Source organism: Centrocercus urophasianus, unplaced genomic scaffold (assembly GCF_019232065.1).
Source record: "Centrocercus urophasianus isolate 14NV4802_14NV808 unplaced genomic scaffold, USGS_Curo_1.0 seq_26, whole genome shotgun sequence".
Lineage (NCBI taxonomy): Eukaryota > Metazoa > Chordata > Aves > Galliformes > Phasianidae > Centrocercus > Centrocercus urophasianus.
In genome coordinates, this window is record NW_024884822.1 from 2,857,680 (window position 1) to 2,879,007 (window position 21,328).

The following is a 21,328-nucleotide window of genomic DNA, read 5'->3' on the forward strand; positions in this document are numbered from 1 at the left end:
CCAAAGCTACTATTAATCATTAAAAGGTCTTTCTGTCCCTCTTGCTTCTATTATCCCGTTAACCTGAATGATCAAGAAGAACCAAGTAATTGATTTACTACAAAGAAACATGTAATTGTCCTGTTATATGACTTCTCCACTGTTCAGCAACCCTTATTAATCTCAGCTGTCCACTGATCTGCTGCAAATACACATTTGAGAAGGGATTATTTTCAAAAATTTTCTTCTTTGAAACAGAAAAAAAAAATAATTAGACAAACATAGTCACATTTTTAACCTGGGATTTCAGCTAAAATTTGGAGCGCTGCAAATCATTTCATTTAGGACTATAAGTGACATATATACATACATATATATACAAGTGACATATGTCACTTCTATAGCACTTTTTAATCTATTTTTTTTCCTACAAGAAAATAACAATAAAATCAATAAGTTGAGGTTGGATGTTTTTTTTTTTGCTTTCCCTTCACTGTCTTAGTGCCATATGATTAACCCTTTGGTAGAAATAGCAACACCGTTACTCTGAGTCTTTTCAATTTTGTTTAATTTTTTTCTCCTTCACTCCAAAATTGAGTACAAATAAAATATAATTTTCAGTAGCAGTTTTCAGATTTCAAAGGTGATATTTGCTTATAAGTGCTTTACTGTGTTTCATGAAACTTTATGCTGCACTTTCTACTTCTGCTTTTTGCAGTTGGTTTCAGAATTATGCCTACTGAACTATCTGAATTAAAATGCAATGCAGACAAGCATCCATCATGTCCACACTGCACTCTGAGCCATTCTGTATTAAAGTTTTTTTGCATGTCACTATGAAACATCCTTCCACAATATACATTCAACCATTAGCACTTTGGATACCATTCCACTTACTGTTAATGTAATCCCTAATTACATCAGGGATTCTATCTCAGCTCCTCAGCATGCACTCACTGCTCTTCACAGCCTAGAAATGCTAACTGCTGCTATGGTAGGCCATGTAGGTGAGCCATTCAGAATGGGATCACAGTAGGACCACTTCCACTGCTGTGGATCAGAAGGTGAATGATCAGAAGGCAGCTCGCCCCAAAGACCTGGAGCAATCATACCGAGTGCCAAGTCTGAGATGCCACCTTCCACACCCTGACACACTGTAGAGTCTCATCCTAACATAAAATCTCTCTGAGAAAGTCACACCGTTGAGCTACTGTATATGGTAGTTAAACTTGCAGCCCTACTGTTCAAGTTCATTACTGAATGAAGTGCTACTGCTAGATGCATGTTCTCTGTATGTTTCCAAGCCATTGAAAAGACTTGATGTTATTCACGGCTGCTCAGTGTAGCTGCTCCAACTACTCTGTGACATGACTGCACGTCTCGCTTTTGTCTATCAGTCTCAACAACAGAAAAGATGTCTGTTCTGCAACCCTCTCCTCTGGAGTCAAAATTAAAATACAGACAATAAGCCTATTTGAACAAATTGCCTACAAGAGGGACTTGAGGAATTGCCTACAAGAGGGACAAGAAATAAATAGCCATCATTAGAAATCAAACAAAGGAAACAAAAAAAAAACCAACCACCATGCAATTTAGATGGGACCCATCTAGACCTAGCTCCAGTAACGTGTCAGACATCTGCTGTAAGATTGCTTCTTTCCCTGTCTTGCACCTAAATCTAAGTAATCATTTGGTGATTATGGTCCAGTTAGACAAACATATATCTGTTTTTTGGAATATGCCTATGGGAGGGCCATTTTCATCTCCCACTTTTGATCCAGATTTGCAGGGTTCAACTTCTGGGAGAGCAGAGATTGTACGGCTGGCATAGCAGAAGAAGGATTACCAGATGGTGCTGGGCTGCAGAATAAAGAGATCCAACAGTAGTTTTTTTTTCTTCTTTTTTCAGTGTTCCCTTGCCCTGTTCTGGAGCTTTAGGAATCTCAGTGAAGCTGAAAGCCATGTTGTAGCTTTTTGTTTCTCTCTTTGTGCTTCAATCAGGTCAGAGGGTTCACAAGACTATTTAGTCCTTGGCAAAGCCTCTCTATTACTTCAAAAGCAATCTGTCTTCAGTGATCTGCAGTTGAGGGATGCACTGCCAAGATGTTAGTGACATAAGAACTAACTTTGCACAAATGAAAGAATCTGTCATTTAATCTTAGGAATTAAAATAACAGAGTTAAGATTTAAGAAAAATGTAAGCAAGAATGCAAGCAAGAGTGGGTAGTGAGAAGCTGTTTTGTCACTGCTGTAGTAAACAGCTCTTCATTAATGCTTCTACTCTGGGCTTATTAGTTGACTTCAGTGAGGAACAGAGAGAGAATTAAGCTGCTTCTGTAGAAAACAATAGCAGGCTGTCAAAGAAGAGTTCTGTTAGGCTTAATTGCTAGGTCATATTGCTGAAGAGTGAAATCCAGAGCACTTGATCATAATTTTCCATCAAGCTTGCCTCAGTAAATGACCAAACAACTCAGGAGCCATCTGCAGTTCTGGCTTTCTAGGAGTGCTTATTTCCCCCACGTGCAGCAGACATCTCCTATTCCAGCACAGTCCTGGTTTCTCACCTAGCATGCTGGAAGAATGTGAAGGAATAAAAGGTTATAGAACAATTAAGTTCTATCTCATTTCTGCAGGCAGATTACACTGCATAAAGACAACCATCACCATCAAAAAGGGGACAGAACTGTTAGGAAGTACTGAAAAACTCCAGTCAGATAAGCACAGAGGTGAATCCTCTGAGTCAAGCTGAAACAAGTACAACAGTTACAGCCATGAATGAGGTTTTGGTGATGTGATTCTGCCTTTTACCAATACTTGAACAAAACAGCCTGGGTTCTTAACATTGCTGTCAGCTGATTTAATTACAGATAATGGATCGTATAGGCCTTCGAGTTCTGTGGGATGCACAAATTTAAGAGCATAAATTGGACAGTGAAGACCAGCCAAAAACCTGTTTGGAAGTTCTCCCTCTCAAAGTTTTCACTGAAAATTTTGGAATAATGATAATATTCCCTGGTGAATGAGAAAAAATGATAACAGCCCACTACACATGGACTAGAAAGGGAGATTGTTAGGGATAATGCCCAAGTTGCAGGGCACCAGAAGCCATCATTTTGTCCATGGATATTTATTAAGTACCCCAGCTGCAGTCCATGTTCACACTCCTTTCACCCACCCCTATGGTATTCACACATACGTACTCACCAGAGTTTTCTTCAAGAGCATGACAAGAAATCAGTAAAGGATATTTGAGGAGCCAAGTTGCAGAACTTGGTTTAGTTTAAATGCTGCTTGGTGAGAGGCCTTCCCCTGATACCTGAAGCTCAAAACTGGCTGTGAAGGGGCCTGGCTCGATTCCTCCTTCTGTAGAGCAAATACTATCCTAGTGCAGAGAATTCTGTATCATCAGGACCTCAGATGTCAGTTTTCTTCCAGTTGGCAGCTTTCTTCCAGTTCTTCTCATAATACAGGCAAATTCATACACTTGCCTTGAAAGTTATGTGACTTTCTGGGCACACAATTATGCAGACCTGAAAGATGTTACAAGTTGTACCTGAACTGCTTCCCTGCCCTGGACTAGGTCATAAGCAATGTCTTTATAATGATCACATTTTGCAAGCAGAGCAGCTCTGTAAAGCTGCAAACATGGCATAAGAAAGTTAGCTTCCTTTGTGCTATTCCGGCTTATTCAGAGCCCAGACAAGTTTTCAGCCACCACCCCATATCAAAACAAAGTTCTTTGACATCTGCTCCACAGAAATCTGTGGTGAGAAGCTCACGGCAGGTTGGTGAGGGGTGTCACTGGTCTGGGTGGACAAATGATTGTGTCTGTGCCAGTGAGGTGCTGTTCAACTAAGGATTAGAAAGGTTGTACCCATAATGCTTGTAATCCCTGATTTTAAATGTAAACCAGACTCTTCCTACTGCAAGTTGATTCACACAAAAGATGAGGTTGACCATATCTTTACAGTGTAAGGAGTAAGGAGAACTGGGCCTGATTGCTGAAGTGTCAGTTCAAGGCTACACTAACAGAGCACTTACACAGAGTCTAAAGTCCTCTTATTTTAAGTTGTTCTTTGTTTGATTGACCACTAGGAACTGTAGTGAAGTTCAACGTAGAATGAACTTCTAACCAAGGACCTCAGAGTGGACATTCCGGGTGCAATCCCTCTAGAAGATAACTCACTCAGATTTTCTAATAGCTCACACCAGGACTTCCTGTTAGCAGAGATTAAGCCATTGCAATATTATGCATGATTTTGCAAATATGTTAGAAAAACAGATCACTGTTTATCAGAAATCAATCTGAAACCAACAAATGCAGTTCAAATCAGATCCAAGCTTTAGCAGAAATACAGGTAAGATAAAATCTGATGTCATCCACAACTGCCTGTTTCAAATACCTAAAAAATATCTGCAAAGTCACATTTTATGGACATACTTCTTTTTTCGGCCTTGAACTTAGTAACCCACATGGAGCACTTCATCTAAAAACACTAACTTCTGTTCCAAGGACAAGCACGAAAAATGCGTAAGCAGGTGAAGATGTATTTTACTGATGCTAGAGCTGTCCTATGACTATATATTAAAGTCTGAACTAATTGTAGATCCGCTCCAAAAACCACAAACAAGTTGTTTTCTTTTGCCTACGGTCAATCTCCTGAAGTTAGACCTACTTAGATATCAACAAACTTATTTCTACATAGTTTAAAATCCACCAAACCATGAAAAACGAAGGAACAACAAACACCTGAATTTTATAAAGTCCACCCAGTTGCATAAGCTGTTAATTTTGGACAACCTGACTGAAAATGTTGGCTCTACAATTTACATTAGTATTGTTTTAAACAAAACAGGTCTGAAACATCACAATCATCACGTACATCTCATTGCATAAAATGTCAGCCCACAAGACATTTCTAAAAAGTAGGAGACATCAGATATGTATTTTCAGTTGTAGTTTAAAAATACACATTTTGTCTGCCAACTTCATCTTTCCTATTTTACCTTTAAACCTATTTTAATCAGGTAGGTGCACATTTATTGTCTGCAGGCCTACTGCTTTCTCCTGGAGTTCATTTACTGATAAGAGGTTGATACGGTGGAAGGAAGGGATGCCATTCAGAGGGACCTCGACAGGCTGGAGGGCTGGGCTCGGGTGAACCTAATGAGGTTCAACACGGCAAAGTGCAAGGTTTTGCATTTGGGCCGGAAGAACCCCAGGCACCCGTACAGGCTGGGAGGAGTGGTCCTTGAGAGCAGCTCGGCAGAGAAGGACCTGGGGGTCCTGATGGACGAGAGACTGAACATGAGCCAGCAGTGCGCTCTGGCAGCTCGAAAGGCAAATGGGATCCTGGGCTCCATCAGGAGAGGGGTGGTCAGCAGGGACAGGGAGGTGATCGTCCCTCTCTACTCGGCTCTTGTGAGGCCCCATCTGGAGTACTGTGTCCAGGTGTGGAGCCCTCAGTACAAGAAAGACATTGAGATTTTGGAAAGGGTCCAGAGGAGGGCGACTAAGATGATCAGGGGGCTGGAGCACCTCCCCTATGAGGACAGGCTGAGGGAGTTGGGCTTGTTCAGCCTGGAGAAGAGAAGGCTGCGGGGTGACCTCATTGCAGCCTATCAATACCTGAAGGGAACCTACACCCACGAGGGGAGTAAACTCTTCAAAAGGGCTGACAACAGCAGGACTAGGGGAAATGGATCGAAGTTGAAGGAGGGAAGATTTAGGTTGGATGTTAGGGGGAAGTTCTATACAAGGAGAGTGGTTAGGCCCTGGAACGGGCTGCCCAGGGAGGTTGTGGATGCCCCGTCCTTGGATGTGTTTAAGGCCAGGTTGGACGGGGTCCTGGGGAACCTGATCTGAATGTGTGTGTTTGGTGGCCCTGCTAGGCAGGGGGGTTGGAACTACATGATCCTTGAGGTCCCTTCCAACCCGGGTGATTCTGTGATTCTGTGATTCTGTGAAGAGAATCTGAAATAACTTCTAAAACCGCCCTGTGGTTTATGATATTTCATTTTTACTCATTTATGCTATTTCCAAGCCACTTTCCTGGTATGAAGCTTTACGAAGCTCCCACACCCATCAAGCTTTACCCGAAGAAAATAATTTGGGAATGGGAGCTGGAATGAATCCTGCCCATCTGTTCTGTATGCCTCACAAGCACTCAGAAAGAATGGCATGGACTGGCCTACCTGCTTTTCTGAGATTGCTAACTTCAGTCAGGCTGAAAAAGAACAGTAACAATTAGCAAGACCTAGAGTATCTTGCAGCTTGCTCTACGACAGGCGTCCAATCCACAGCACTGGACAGCTGGTAATGAGGTCCCAAAATATTGTGAACTTTCAACACAATTATGTGATTTTCAGCAGTATTTTTCACGAGTTCATTGCTCATAGCTTGAGCACAGACTGTATAGGCTACAACAGAACACTGCTGAGGGGAGAGCAGTGCTGACCACATCTCTTACCCACTGCACTTTGTGGAGTTGGACTGAAACCTGTATGTGTTACGCATTCTGTGTGCTTGTGCTGCTGGCAAATAAAACACCATGATTACTACTAATAATATTTCATCTTACCTACATGGGTGAGTGCCTGTGAAGACACACATTTTTTGTTATGAAGCAGACATGTAAGATTTCCTGCTTAATTAAAACTGGGGCTGGTGTTATTTTGTAAAATAATTTAAAAAGTCAGCATATTCACTGCAGTGGAAATATTCAGAATATTCTCGCAGTGCTGATAGATCTTGTAGTTCTCAATGTCTCAAAAAGTTCACTAACTTGTGAACTTCTGATACTGATAACTTGTGGTATATTTTTAATTAGTTTTGCAATATGCATTTGATTAATATTTCACAAAAAACAACGTTATGTTTGTGTTGTCCTTCTTTCTTCATGCTTTGATGAAAAATATTACTTATATATATTTACTATCATATGTATTTTATATGAGGCCCACGACAGTTTTTCCACTCAAGGCCATCCAGGAAAGCCAGAAGGGTGCATGCCCATGTCTGAGGACTTTCTGCTCTGCCAAGGAGAAGCCTGGAAGTCAGTTTGTAGAAATTCACCCAAGAGCAGACCGAACCCCAAACTGTTACTGACAGTATACAGGCTTCCTAAGTTGCTTCTCAAAACTGTTTACTTTGACCACAGAAAGCACAGTTTAGACTGTTTAACAGCATCATTCTCCATGTTCTACACACCAGGGCAGAACCGGGAGGAAGCGCACAGCGCTTCCCAGCAGTCATGCTCTGCAGTCCCTACCTCAGTTGCCCAGATCTGAGCCCTACAATGCTCCCTTCTCTACCTCTGTCAAACTGCACATTAGTAAGCAAGAATGAGATTCACAAAAGAATTTCCAGAAGGACAAAAAACCCATCAGGTGTGTCAAATCTCTGACATTCAGAAACCATTTGGGGAAAGCAGCACACGCTGACTTAAGCACTAAAGTATGGATGCTTTAATTAATCCGGGGTGAATTTAATTGCTTTAGTTAAGTGGAAATCGGGTTAAAAATGATGCAGAGCATGCTGGGGTGTGTTAAAAACATGACATATGAGTTGGATGAATCGATAAATTAAAAGCGCACAGATGTTTTAATTAAACCCAGGAAAGTTAACGAAGATCACTGGAGACTTTTAAGCCTATGATTAATTCAATTCATTTAAAATACCTGTAGAGATATGGGGATGCCTCCATTTTGAGAGTTAAAGAAGTTCTCAATCGATAAGTACTTAAAAGCTGTTCTACAAGAAAAAAATGGCAGGATTTTTATAGAAGTGATTGAACAGCAATAACTGTATAATGAATATTTACATTCTTCTGAACACTCAGCAAACTTTTGCCTTGACCAAAATTTATCAAAAATGTCATAGCTTTTCTCATTACCTGTGGCATGCAACCCTTCATGTGGAAAAGACAACACGTGGGGTATCTTCCTGTGTCACTCTGCAAAGGATCCATTTCCATTACATATTTGCTTTGTTTGCAATTATTACAAAAATCCATGCAAGAAATATGAATATTTCTCTTACACTACCTAGCAAAACATGGATAATATGAACTTTTATGTGCTGAGAATAAATTTTCAGAATCACAGCATATTTTGATGTTATCCATTTGGGATTGCCCGCTTGGTCCTTGCTTTGGGAATAGAGCCTGATAATAATGCAGACAACAGTGCACAGCAGCAGTAAAAACCAAGCAACTGTCAGATATACCTGAACAAATTTCACAGTGGACTGAAAGGTCTGCAGCTCCATTACTACTAAGATGAAGATGGGCTTGAAGATTAACTAGCCATCAACAAAGATCTAAATCTCAGTTCTCTAAAGATATAGACTTCTAAATGGTTGGAGAAGATTGCTGTGTGTTCTCACTGCTAAAGCCAGAACTAAACATAAAAAAAAAAAAATTCAAGTGGTACAAAGCAAACTACAAATTGGAGAGAGAGAGGAAACAAGACATTTCAGTTCACATGAACACTTGAAAAATCCTCAAGATGTGTCAGGCTTCAAACTGTCTTGTGGACTTTCTCTTGTCATTACTTTCTGAATTTGACACTTTGTCAACCTGTCTGTTCTGCCTCCACTATTACTGAAGCCCTGCAACTATCACTATCTATGCTAAAGAAAAGATTGTAGCTCTCCATGCAGCACACTAAGATCATTTGCAAAATGGCAGATTAATTTTCAGCTATTCCAGTCAGGAATCCCCTCGTAAATAGGGAACCTCCCTGTAAAGACAGCCCCATTAACACGGGTCTTTATATGCATAAATGCATTCAATGAAATGGGAGTTGCCATTTCTGATCAGTTTGCTATATATTCTGTTCAAAAAAAAAAAGAAAAAAGGACAAAAAAAACCAACAACAACAACAACAAAAAAACCAACCCAAAACATAACCCTGCTACCTTTTTTTTTTTCTTCTTTTTTTTCCCCCCTTTGGAACAAGTAACACTCTACCCTAGAGATGAGCAGTTGACCCAATTATAAAAACAGACAGAGATAAAAACTACTTTGTACCAACAGATGGCATTAGGTGTTGAGCTAGGCTACCGCCATAGGCAAGCATGTGGCTCTTCATTTGCATGTGTGATAACTTTGACCCTTGGAAAACAGAGGAGGAAGGAAAACAAGCTTAGATGTTTCAGTGGCTGTCTTAGTGGAAAGAACCAGAGGAATAAGGAGATGAAGCTCCTAGCTTTCAAAAGGCCGCAGCAAGGAGAACCAACACATTGAGAATTATGCTTCCAAGCACGTGCTGTGATTCATAACAGAGAAGCACAAACAACATGAATAAGTCATTTTAGACGTTTTAGTCATTTTAGAAAAAAAAAAATGTAAAGTGAAACACTGAAGTAATTTTTCTTAGATTTTATGGAATTTGAAATGACAGAACTGGTTTTATCCATACTTCTGTGGTAATAGTTTTGCTATGACTAAATAAATGTAGGACTGCACCTAAATAGTAGGTAAATAAATAAGAGTTAAATAGTGCATTTAAAATCCAGATTGCTCTGCTGTCATTCTAGTTACTATTTGTATTATAAAATTCATCAGAAAAGATTTTAATCGTAACATGATCAATTACATAGTTCTACGTGGACTGCAGATAAACATTTGAGATTTTGCTACATTTGAATTAGAAATATGTTCGGTTTTTAGAGAGAGTGAATGGGGATGTCAGCTACCCAAACTTCATTCGTCCCACTCGGGTAGGGACTAAATATAGGAAGAAATCTATATTAAAGGTTCAAATCTAGATACAATATAGATATGAAGACACCTAAAAGTCAAGTATGCTGAAATCTGAAGCTGTGCCTCAGGGCCATATCTGTTATTCAGAGACAGAAAGTGCATAAGGTCTCTTAACAGCTGTATTTCCATAATGTGATTTGCAAGTACTTGATCATAGCTGCTTCAGTGACATTTACCATTCGCAAGGACTCCAAGTTGATGCCAACATGAGTGCAAAGACAAACTCTTAAAACTTAATGAAATAAATTAAAGAAAAAAAATCAGTACACATCCATAGAGACAAAGTGATCTAAAAACAAAAAGTAGATTGCAATGCAATTAAATAAGCTAACCAAATAAACACAAAAACAAATTTACAAAGCATACTTCATCATGAGCACAATTCAACTCAGCAGAGCACAGTTAGACAGATTCTCAGTCTCCAGTGGAAGTACTGTAAGACTTCTGGAAGAAGGATTTTTGGCTTGCTAGAAACTATAATGCACAATGCTATGCATCCTGCACGTATTCACATGCTTGTGCAACTCCTTGCTGTGCTGGGAATCTTTTGAAGATGTCTATTTGCTGGAATTGCACCGAAACAGAAAACATTTGTGCAAATAGATGTGCTGCTGCTGCGCACATATAAGAAGCAATGAAAAGTAAAATGAAGTAACTGACAATAGAGTGGGTTTTGAAAGCAGCTGTAAGAAATGGAAGCTACAAACCTAGTTTTTAATAAACAGGAAAATATTACCACACTGCTGCTGCAGGAAAATTCAGAAAGATTTTACTGTGTTTCCATACAATTTCAATTGTGGACACAAGCAATACAGACTTCCTTACCGTACTGAACCAACGTACTTGGTTCCAGATTTCAGACCTTGGTTACAGTATTGCTTGGTGCATTGTCTTTGGTCTCTGACCAATCCTACAAAGCAGCACTAGTCCTCATTGGAATCTGCCATAGTTTCTTCCAAGCATACTTTTTTATCTATAATATTTTGTTCAGCAGTGGTGTTTGCAACAAGTGGTCTGCTTCCAAACAACAGGAGTATCCTGACTCGGAATTACTTGAGACCACCTCCTCTGTAGATAAAATCTTAGCAATCCTGAATTCAAGGCTAGATTCAGCAGAAAAGCTTTAAGAACAATGAAGACTTAATATTTTGCATTCTGAAAACTGTGTTCTTTTAAAAATCTCTAATTTTCTCTAATTGTCATCAGTTAAAAATAGCTCCTGAGTTCCATTTCAGTATTCTCTCACTAGGAATGCAAAGGGTACAAAGCAGCAATTTCCAGCCCTGGGCAGGCAGTATCTGAGTACTTCCATGTCACCAGACTCTTTCTACACATCAAACACCTAGCAAACATCTGCCAATTCTTACATTTAATCTGCAGTGTACTATACGGACATGTGCACGTTCTTAAGGAGTGATGAAATGCTAGGGTGCTTAATGACTTGTGCTGTAACAGAAAGTGAACGACACCTGTATGCAGAATATAGGTGTTCACTCATTCCAGTCCATTTTTTTTTAAATATCTAATCTTCAACCAAGTCTATGAGAACTGATGAGGAAAGTAGAAGGCCGGAAACAACAGTTCCTGTATTCCTCTTGTTGCATTACTGACTGCCTACTTCAAACCCCTTAGAGCCATGACCACTAACAATCAGACAGAACTCAGCCTGGAACCCTTTCTGTTCTTGGCTCTTGTTTAAATTGCCAATTAGAAAGTATCAGAGCAGTGGATTTTGAGCTACTATACTATTTTGTGCAGGAGAGCTAGCAGCTGATAGATAGAAGGACTGTCAATCATTGTCAAAATAGGTTATATGTCCACTGATTTATTCTGTAATGATTTTAGGCACAGTTAACGGCACAGAACTCTTTTCAGAGCACATTGCAGCTGTGTAAAACTACCAGATCAGGGCATACAGGACAAGCACTGCCCTGTACACAGAACTTGTTGGAAGCCAACCAAGAACATAATCAGTTTGCCAGAAATGAAAAATGTCTGCTAATAAAGAATGAGACTGGGAAAAGGAGATGGAAATTTATAACAAAGGTATTTTAAGGTACTGAATCTAAAGAGATGGGAACTGCTGGAGAGGAATGCTGCCAAGACAGACTTGTCTGAGCATAAGAATGATACCTCCACCCCTAAGCGAGAGATGGGGGCAGGCAGGACTGTGCAGGAGTGGCAAAAATTGGTGCACACACACAAACACACAGCAAAACTAAAACTAATCCCACCCAAAAAGAGATACTAGAACAGATGCTGGATGTGCTGGATTTTGTCAGCTGCAAGAAAGGAGGAGAGGCGTGTGTGGATGATAAGTCATGAAAGCAGTATTTCTAAAGAAAAGCACACTTAATTATTTTTATTCATACAGTGTTACTGATGAGACATGCTATGATTGCGAACACATTAAATGTTTGCCAATAACGCTATTGCTCTGTTTTCTATTTTCTCTCCATCCTAATAGTTCCCAGCCCTCCCATGTTCTCTCTCTGGTGCTGTGGACAAAGCCATTGCTCTGCCTGTCATTTAGGTCACTCATCCGGATGATTTTTGTGACTCACCCATTCCCTCACCTCACACTCAAATTTTGTCCAAGTCTCACAGATTTCTTCTGCACTGCATCTGTTTGCAAGGATTTTTGTGTTAGCTTTGAGCAAACCAAAATCTTGTTCTACAGCATGGATAAATTCAGCCTTCTCTACTCATGTCTGTGTACTGTGCTGCACTCATGCCTGCTGCTGTGTGCTCTCTCCTGTGCTTCATCTGGTTTGTTGGTACCGTTTTCCCCGTGTTACCAACAGGGTATCTGTTTGCCATTAGCCCCCCTTTAAAATTGCCTTTTAACCAGTGTTCCCAAAAATAACAGCAGTCACACTACCACTATTCTATAACACTGTCTGTCATACTTTTTTTTCCCCTCTATATTGCCACATATGTCACTTGGTAGCCAATTATTCCCTTTAAACTCACACTGACATGGTAAGTTCTTGGAGGTAGGCACTGCTTGTCTTCATTCAGTTTACTTGTACAGTCCTAACCACAACAGATTAGTTTGAACAAGTAGCAATGCTTATGACAATCTACACACATCTCCTCCTTTAAACTGCGTTATGGCATTTTTCCCATATTACTGTTCCTCTTTTCTTTGCCAAACCAAACCATTTTGGGGTACCACCATGTTAAACCTAATTCCTTGCCTATCATCATTTATTCTCTAAGTTTGCTGCTATTCATTTGAATAAAACAAACACACTCACCCAGGTTTGACTATGCCCTGGAAGACCCACAGTGGTCCCACATTTTCTGTCAGGCTACACAGTATGTGCAAGACAGGCAAAGGAGAGAGGCTGTTCAGAACTAGCTCTCAGCTTTTCCTTCCAAGCCCAGTGGTCTTCTGTCTGCTTTTGCTATTTTCAGTTCCTAGAATTTCTAGCCAAACTACAAAGGCAAATACTGCTTTCATTACTCGCAGAAAGGAGATGCTAATTGCTATGCATTAGCAGCATGTGCTGGACAGCATTCATTCATGTTGACCACGTGTTCTACAGCAATGAATTGAGTATGGAATTATTCAGAAATGCACACTCTGAAATTCATTATTTTCCCACAGTGATCACTCCCAGAACCTCTTATGCCATTGGACATTCATTCTGGATCAAGAATAGTTTTGAGTATTCAATATTCAAAAAACTCCTTTATGCACTTGAAGATTTCATTGCCCAAACAATATGGCTCCGAATAACCTCAGAGCAAGAAGAGTCCCCAATAACTAAAATTTGAAATTGCAACAGTATTTCAATACCAGCTATGAAGAAGCGAACATTGCTTTTTCTAGCAATTACACCTTACTTACCTAATAATTGAGGACTTTGAATATTTTTATACATAGGTTAACAGTACACACATAACAAAGAAAACAGCAGTGGTAGGAATTCGTATCATGGTTTGGGCAATCATCAGAAACAGCAAACTCATTACACTGAACTTTAAAAAAGATAGACTGCACTTTACAGCTTAGCAACTATTTCAAACAAAATAGATGTCGCAAAAGAAATAAAAGAAAATTTAAAAACCTACCCTTCTTTTTATACTTATTAAAGTGGCGCCGTCCTTTGCCAGTAAGCCAAAAACAAACAGAATGAAAATAAAATAATGAAAAACCCACACAAGGAGAACAGGAAAAAAAACTGAGTATAACATAAATCTAAGTCATTAGAGTTCTTAAAATCAGATTAAAGAGTCAACCGATCAAACATGGTTTTAAAAATCCAAAAGCCTTCACTCTATTTAGATTAAAATATTAAACACGTTTTTTATTGCATTGCATAACCCACTAACAGTGTCAACTAAATGGCAACTTCATGGCAGCTGACAAGCCACTCAACTCATTTTTGTTCCTGTTTACAAATCACGCACCATCTCTTAACATACTGTGCTCACTGTATTAATGCAGCAACCCCATGCGATGGCACTTGTTTCACCTTTTCAGTTTAAATAAATATGCTTACGTTATAAATGCTAGAATTTTTAAGTACACAATCAGAAGTGTCTCTGAGCACATTCCCAAAACTGTACATGACAGTGTCTTTCGATGCATTTTGGTTAAAGGCGTGGAAGAGTTGTATGACCTCCAGAATACTGCGAGATGAAATGAAGTTACAGCCACTTCACCTCTGTGACACTGAACTCTAGACGTGGTGAAAAGCGGGACACAATGAAGGATGCCGGCTTGCAGATTTACCACAAGACTGGGCAGTTACAAGAACAAACTATTACCAGACATTAACAGTGGGAACACCAAGTAAGAAGGACATCTTTGAAACATGTGGGTGGGTATGTCAATGTCATGGAAATTACAGAAAAATAGAAACAAATATAAAGAAGTGACAACACACCAAACCAACAATAACAGCTGCAAATCTGATTGTTTAATCGATCTTTGGCCGTAGCATCCCTTTTTATCAATGACTTCTCCAATTATTTATGCACAAGAGGACACCTGCAGTGCAGTTTAATTTGCAGCAAATCTTCCACTGGCTTTAACCATGCACAATTTCTAGATTAGGATACATCTCTATCCTCTAAATTATCTTTTGATTATGAGAGTTTCCTTTTCTTTAAATGTCATATTTTAACCATATGAGATTAAAATATATCACCTTTCCTGTGTGTTAGATGAAATTCTTAATCAGGCTAAACTCCACATGATTACAAAGGGAATCTTGTCTGAGCAAGGCTGAAGTGAATCTGTTGAGACTGGCTACCTGAGAATAAATTACTTCCACAGATAAGGCTGAGAATTAAAGTCCCAAGTATTTGGCTGGAATGGTTGGCGGAGTGAAATTTATTCTGCTTCAATCAACAGATGGAAGGGTATTTCAACCTGCGCATTGGACCAAAAGTTCAACCTTCCTAATCATTTCTGTGGGACTTTGCTGGAGCTATTGGATCTGAAGTCAAATCTGTGCTCTCTCTCATATATTCCCTTCAGTTTAATCTTTTAGGTCTACATAGATCGGCTAAAGGAACAGGGAGAGGAACAGTGCACCATCTGCAAAGCATACAGATGATTCCCCTCAAGATTTACTGTCTTTGTTATCCTCAAGATCACCCTAACAAACAGCAATTGTAGAACCTTATAGAAACAACCACATTTCACATCTCCCAGACTCGGGTTATGCCTCCTGTGAAGCTCTCATGCTGCTGTGCTACAGCATGAAGCAAGTAATATCAGCTATTTAAGGGGCCTGGTCACCTTCTCTCCACATTTCCCTGTTTGTGTCTTGCCTCCACTGTCATCTTACAGTGGAGAGCTGAGACATGAAAGAATGTGTTGCCAGGAATATAGCAAAAATAAAAATTAAAAAAAAATCAGATGGAAAGTAAAATAATTATCTTTCCATACATGCTACTTCCATACTACTTAAATATAAATGTAACATTACAGAAAATACATGGTAAATGTATTTAAACATTTAATATGCTGCAGTAGGTTTAATTTCTATCTCCTTTCAATGCGCTTACTATTCAATCCTGATTTTGATTTCCATCTTCTGAAAGTGCTCTCACGTATAATCAGAATTCAAGCACACTAAAAAGCCTGTGGGCACAGGTACAGGTCTGACACTGGTGAGGCATGCAGCCCTTTACACACGTACTCAGCCTCACGTTTCTGGGTATGTCTTACAGTGTGTAAGCAGGTGTGTGCTTGCATATGCACACGAGAATTCTGACAATAAATCCATTTTGTCACATTACACAGTATTTTAGGCTTCTTAGTTCTTTAGAAATAGCACGATGTCTGATAAAGAAATACTAAGAGAGGTGAAAGAAGCTTCCACAAAACCTGCTTTGGAGGAGAAAGAGACAATGCAATGGACACAGCAGGAACCACAGAGAAAATTCTGAGGGGTTGTATAAACAGACAGAGCTTGACAAATACTCTATAAAAAGATACTCATCTAATGCAGTCTGAATAGACTGTTTTCTAGCACAAACATAGAATACAGCGTTACACAGAGGTTTGGTACACAAAGCTGGAGCCTCCACAACTTAAAATGCAAATGAATTGATTTAAGGGCCATGTATGTGCAGGGAGTGGCAGTGAAGCACAGTCACTACATGCATACTTTCACAGGTTAAGGCCACAGAAATGCACATAGCTGTCAGCGTGTATTTAGAGCACACATTTTCACACCATTTATTTTGTAATATACACGTCTCCTCTGTATATTTGCCAAAGGTCTTAATCTCTCAAGTAATCCAACCCCATGCACATTTTAAGCACTCTAAAATGAGTCAGGCTACCACTAAGATATCATTAACTTCCCTAAACCCCTGGGGTCTTTTTTTTTTCCCCCCCCTCCTAATTGGACACTTTCTAGGAGGCAAATACAGGGACACAAAATAGAAGTTACTCCCTCCAATATGTTTACAACAGCTATTAAAGGAGTATTTCATAGACAGGCACAGGTATGCCAGCTGCCATCCTACTGCAACAGTGGAAGAATGGGGGCCACAATGAACTATCTTCACCACTGCATCATGATCTAAGCAAAACCAAGCAGTTTTATAATACTATTCAAGGCATTTCAACAGCTTTTAATGACACACTTTTCACCTTTTAACACCAACAACACTATTCCTGTGGAAAACAATGGTAAGTATTTGATACTTACAGTGGGCCTAAAGCTACATAAACTAAGGAAGCAAACTGTGACATTATGACTGTGCTCAGGAACACTGGGGAATTCAACCAACCCACTGATTTTAGGCAACATACGCATCAATAGCTTTATAAACTAGAGGCCATCCTTTACAAATTTTTCCCCTAACACAGCTACTCCAAACTCTCAAGACTCAAGAAAAAGCTTATTTTAAGATTTCACCAAGTTCTTCTAGCTTCCTAAAAAGAAAAGGTGAACATCCTTTGGTCAAGAGCAATTGCATATTCAAGACAGCAACAACGAACTAGAAGCATGGCTCAGCAAAGCCAGAATACACATTACATTCTATTAATGAAGATAATTGGTCTTTTGTATACATTTGGATTAATTATTATCAGAAAGCATTGATCATTATTTGTACACTTGTACAGACAATAGGAAATTTTCTGCTATTTCTGCATACTTGTTTTGAGAAAAAGAAGTTGCAGTTATGCAAGCAGTGGGGCAATACTTCCATCTGATCATACTTAACTAAGAGAACTAAGAAAAAAATGCATATTGATCAACTTATATCTGGCTTGGATCCATGCTAACTAGTAGGCACTGTAGATCCATATACCTCAAAGACACACTGTGTTTATTTGTAAACATAGGAAAACGATACCTTTAGCACAATCTGCTCCATGAAATCCAGGAAAACAGTGGCAGACGCCAGAAACACACTCGCCATTGCCGTGACAATTACGTGGACAGTCTTGCACTGAATCTGAAATACAAACATCACAGACACATTAAATGGTTCCTATTTCACCTGGAAATTATTTGCTTAGTTTTATTTTTTTAACATTATTTTGTCTTAAATACTTGGGAGAGTACTAAGTGGAGGACCAGAGAACACTAATAACGCTAACAGCACGAATTTCAGGGGAAGCAGAAAGTTACCAACATTTATGGCAGCATGAGAAAGTGTAGGAACTAGTGATAGCCTAAAGGTAGCAAGTCTTTGAGCATCACCAGCACTCAAATTCACTGCTAGCACTCAAGTCCTCTGCTCAAACAGGTAGCCAAAACTTCTTTTATGATCATTATAGTCATACTCGAATTCATATTGTATTTCAAACATAATACTTCAGCAGGAAAATTGACAATCTCCCTTTTACAATTTGACTTTGATCTTGCACAGCCACTGTTCCATGTGCAACTGATTATTCCAAGGAGCCTGTCTTCTTTTCTTTCTACAGATACTCAAAGCTTTGTTAAGAAAGCTGACAGAAATGTCTGCTGCACCTGACAAAGAACAGCTCTTTTGCTCCAGCAAACATTACCCTAAAAAAAAGCCCGAAAAAAGTCCAAGTAGCGATGCAAGCACATGACAAAGAGGTCTGTAAAGCCAGAGGGCAAGGTTTAACTCCAGGCTTAAATAACTGAAATGCTGGTGACTTCAATAATCTGTGAAGCATAAGCACACCAGCCTGATGATAAAATTTCAGCTGTACCAGCCTGTATGTTTTCCACAGTTTGTTATTATTTTGGATGACATATACATTTGCTTTGCACAATATAAAGCAAAAATTAAATAACAATTTTGAAATTAATGCTTAAATTATTTTCAATTGAAGCTGTTGGATTTCATAGGAATATATTGTCAACACTGAATTACTGGAATAAAAATATAAATGGGATGTTGTTACTCTTCCCTATAATTCCCCGTTGTTGTGGGTTGCATTGTCCCAAATTAAATGTCAGTCCCAGACACCAAGCAAAGAGCAGCTGCAGGACACAGAAAACAAATTTTGGATTTGGAACTGTTAGTACCATACAGAGTGCTTTTCTGCCCAGCCAAACTGAAAAGAGGAACAGGAGTCAAGCAAAACTGTAAATCTAATATCACAGTTGCAGGACACTTAGTAAATAATAGTAATAATAATAACAAAATAAGAATAATAAAAAGAAGCAAAATTTCAAAAAGATGTCTTTACTTTGGCCTCTTTAAATAAATCTTATAAACAGTGAAAAGGAGAACTGTAATGTGTAATGGTCAAAAACATCAATCTGTCTCATGAAGTAGTTTGTCTATAGATTTATTCATTGTTGTGCTTCACGGCACACAGTTCTGTGTATTCAGAATCATGGCAAACTTACTACTGCCTGAGAGCCAACATCATTTCTGTTATTTTTTCTACTCTCACATCAGAGAAGCCTTCATCTCTCTCTGATCTTTTGATTATGAAACGTCTGACACTGGGTGTGTGTAGAATAACCTGTGAACTGGATAAAACACTATATTTTTCTCTGTATTTCAGTCCAATCACTATTATTGCACTACCATATGGTCTACCTGTCCATTAGACCTTTGATACTCTTGAAAGCTGTAGTCCAGGCTAGCCAGCTCTTTTAAGGACAGCTGATCATAGCTGAAGAGTTTCTAAGAAGCCACAGTAGCAGCACACCAAGATATAAGCACAATTGTTTTCGAAGAAGCAGAAAATGCCTTCTATGGCAGATACACAAATACACAAAACATTATGCACAGCACCTAGTAACCCTTTCAAAACCACACATGAACTACAGAAACCAAAATGTTTTCTCATCCCAACTGAAGTTCACACGAACAGTTAGGTTCCTACTTAATACTACAGTATTGGTTATCCTCCCCCACCCTCTGGGACTTCAGCTAAGAAACTAAATTTTATAATAATGTAAAAGGAAGAAAAAGCTTCATATCATCAATCACACACGGCTGGAAAAGACCTCCAATTTATTTTTCATCAGACTCACTCAGTTCAACTTCTTTCAATTTCTCTTTCTCAAAACTAATACATTTGTGCAATATAGAGTCACTTAACACTTCACCAGCCAGGATGGAATAGCATGTAGACTATCTCAGTTTTTGATGCTACTGTGATAAGACTTTCACAGCTCATGAAATGCTCCAGAGATCAACACATCTTCTGACAAAGCTTGGAGAGCTTATGTTCAGTTTGGCTTTCAATTAAAGCCAAAACTATTCTTGTAACAAAACCGAAAGCATCTCAGATGATAGGTTGGATGCTCTTCTGCTATTTATTCCATCATGTTGAGATGAACACCAGCTAGATGCTCACCACTAAGTGAGCAGCTAGCTGTAATACGGCATATACCTAATTAATGAGCTTAGTTCACCTCTGAGGTGACTGCAAACAACCTCATTCTTAGTTGTCAGCATTCTGTACCATCTTTCTGCAAAGATTAAACAGCTCTCTTGTTGAATGCAGTGTCCTATTGGTTTACAAAGAAAGGTCTTTGGAGAAGCAAATAGGTATAAAAAATGACTGTGAAAAGGGAGAGGAACATCAGCTGGAGAATGAAGTTTTGTTTCTCAGAACTAACCTCAAGAACTACAGGAATGCAAAAATCTTAAAAGAAAAATAATGAAAAAATCAATACCCCACTGAACCCATTTGAGATTAGCGTTAAGAAAAAATGCACAACAACACAAGGACAAAAAAAGGCTGATTACTAAAGACTGAATGAGAGTATCATGACTTTAAGTATGAGAACGTATCAATAAAGAGAAGAAATGCTCAGTTTCTGGAAATACCTACCCAAAATAACTGTACTGAAGGAGACTACTTCTTTGTCCTTGCCATCATTGTAAAACGCCAGGTGCCACAAACCCACATCCAAGTACTGAACAAACACAGCTTCATTCTGAACAAGAGTCTGAATACTTCGCCGTTCCCGTGGGGATTCCACCACACTCCATTTCTCTTTCCCATCCAAGCGTTCCATGAAATCATACTGCAGTATAGAAAAAAGAAAACAAAAAAAGAAAACAAAAAAACAAAACCCCAAACAAACAGACCAGAATGCAGAATGATATCTCAAAATCTCACATAGTCTTGTATTAGAAACATCATAAAATGGTATTTCTGGAAGACAGGTTAATATGAAGCTAGTTTCTACTGGGTTCCCCTTGAACACACAGAATTCCGTGACTGTTTTCCTAAAAACTGACACAGAACTATGCATCTTTCCTCTGCACAGGTGATTAAAAATGTACCAGCAGTATTTCTTGACCAATCGAGTTTTGAGAAAGAAGTTAAAATCAATGCTTTGACTCTTCTCAAAATTTTAGTTTCCTACAGAGCTTTCAAAGCTGGAGAACTTTAACATGTGAGAGAAGCACCCTTTCCTTAGCAATCACCTGCCACAATTTATTGCTGCAAGATGTACAAATATGTCAGATGCACCTTCAGACATATAATTGAATGGACAACCCCAGAATACAAAAACAAACAGGAAAGCACAAACAAAAAATGGGTCTGTCTAACACAATGTAAGTTAGTATCCAATTAAAACACACTGTGAAAGTTTGACATCACAGAGCAGTTTGCTTACCTGAGTTTATATGCAGAACAATTGGGTAAGAGG

At 39.0% G+C, this 21,328-nt stretch overlaps 1 protein-coding gene across 3 annotated transcripts in view; it reads right to left on the reverse strand.

Moving 5' to 3' along the window:
* TENM2 (teneurin transmembrane protein 2) overlaps window positions 1–21,328 on the reverse strand; it is a 547,500-nt gene that overhangs the window by 81,493 nt on the left and 444,679 nt on the right. For all 3 annotated transcript variants that reach the window (XM_042826120.1, XM_042826119.1, XM_042826118.1), the window contains exons 9-10: window positions 20,500–20,695; window positions 17,580–17,681 (exon numbers count right to left, since the gene is read on the reverse strand). In XM_042826120.1, the coding sequence (XP_042682054.1) occupies window positions 17,580–17,681; window positions 20,500–20,695 (298 nt within the window). The remainder of the gene's footprint in view (window positions 1–17,579; window positions 17,682–20,499; window positions 20,696–21,328) is intronic.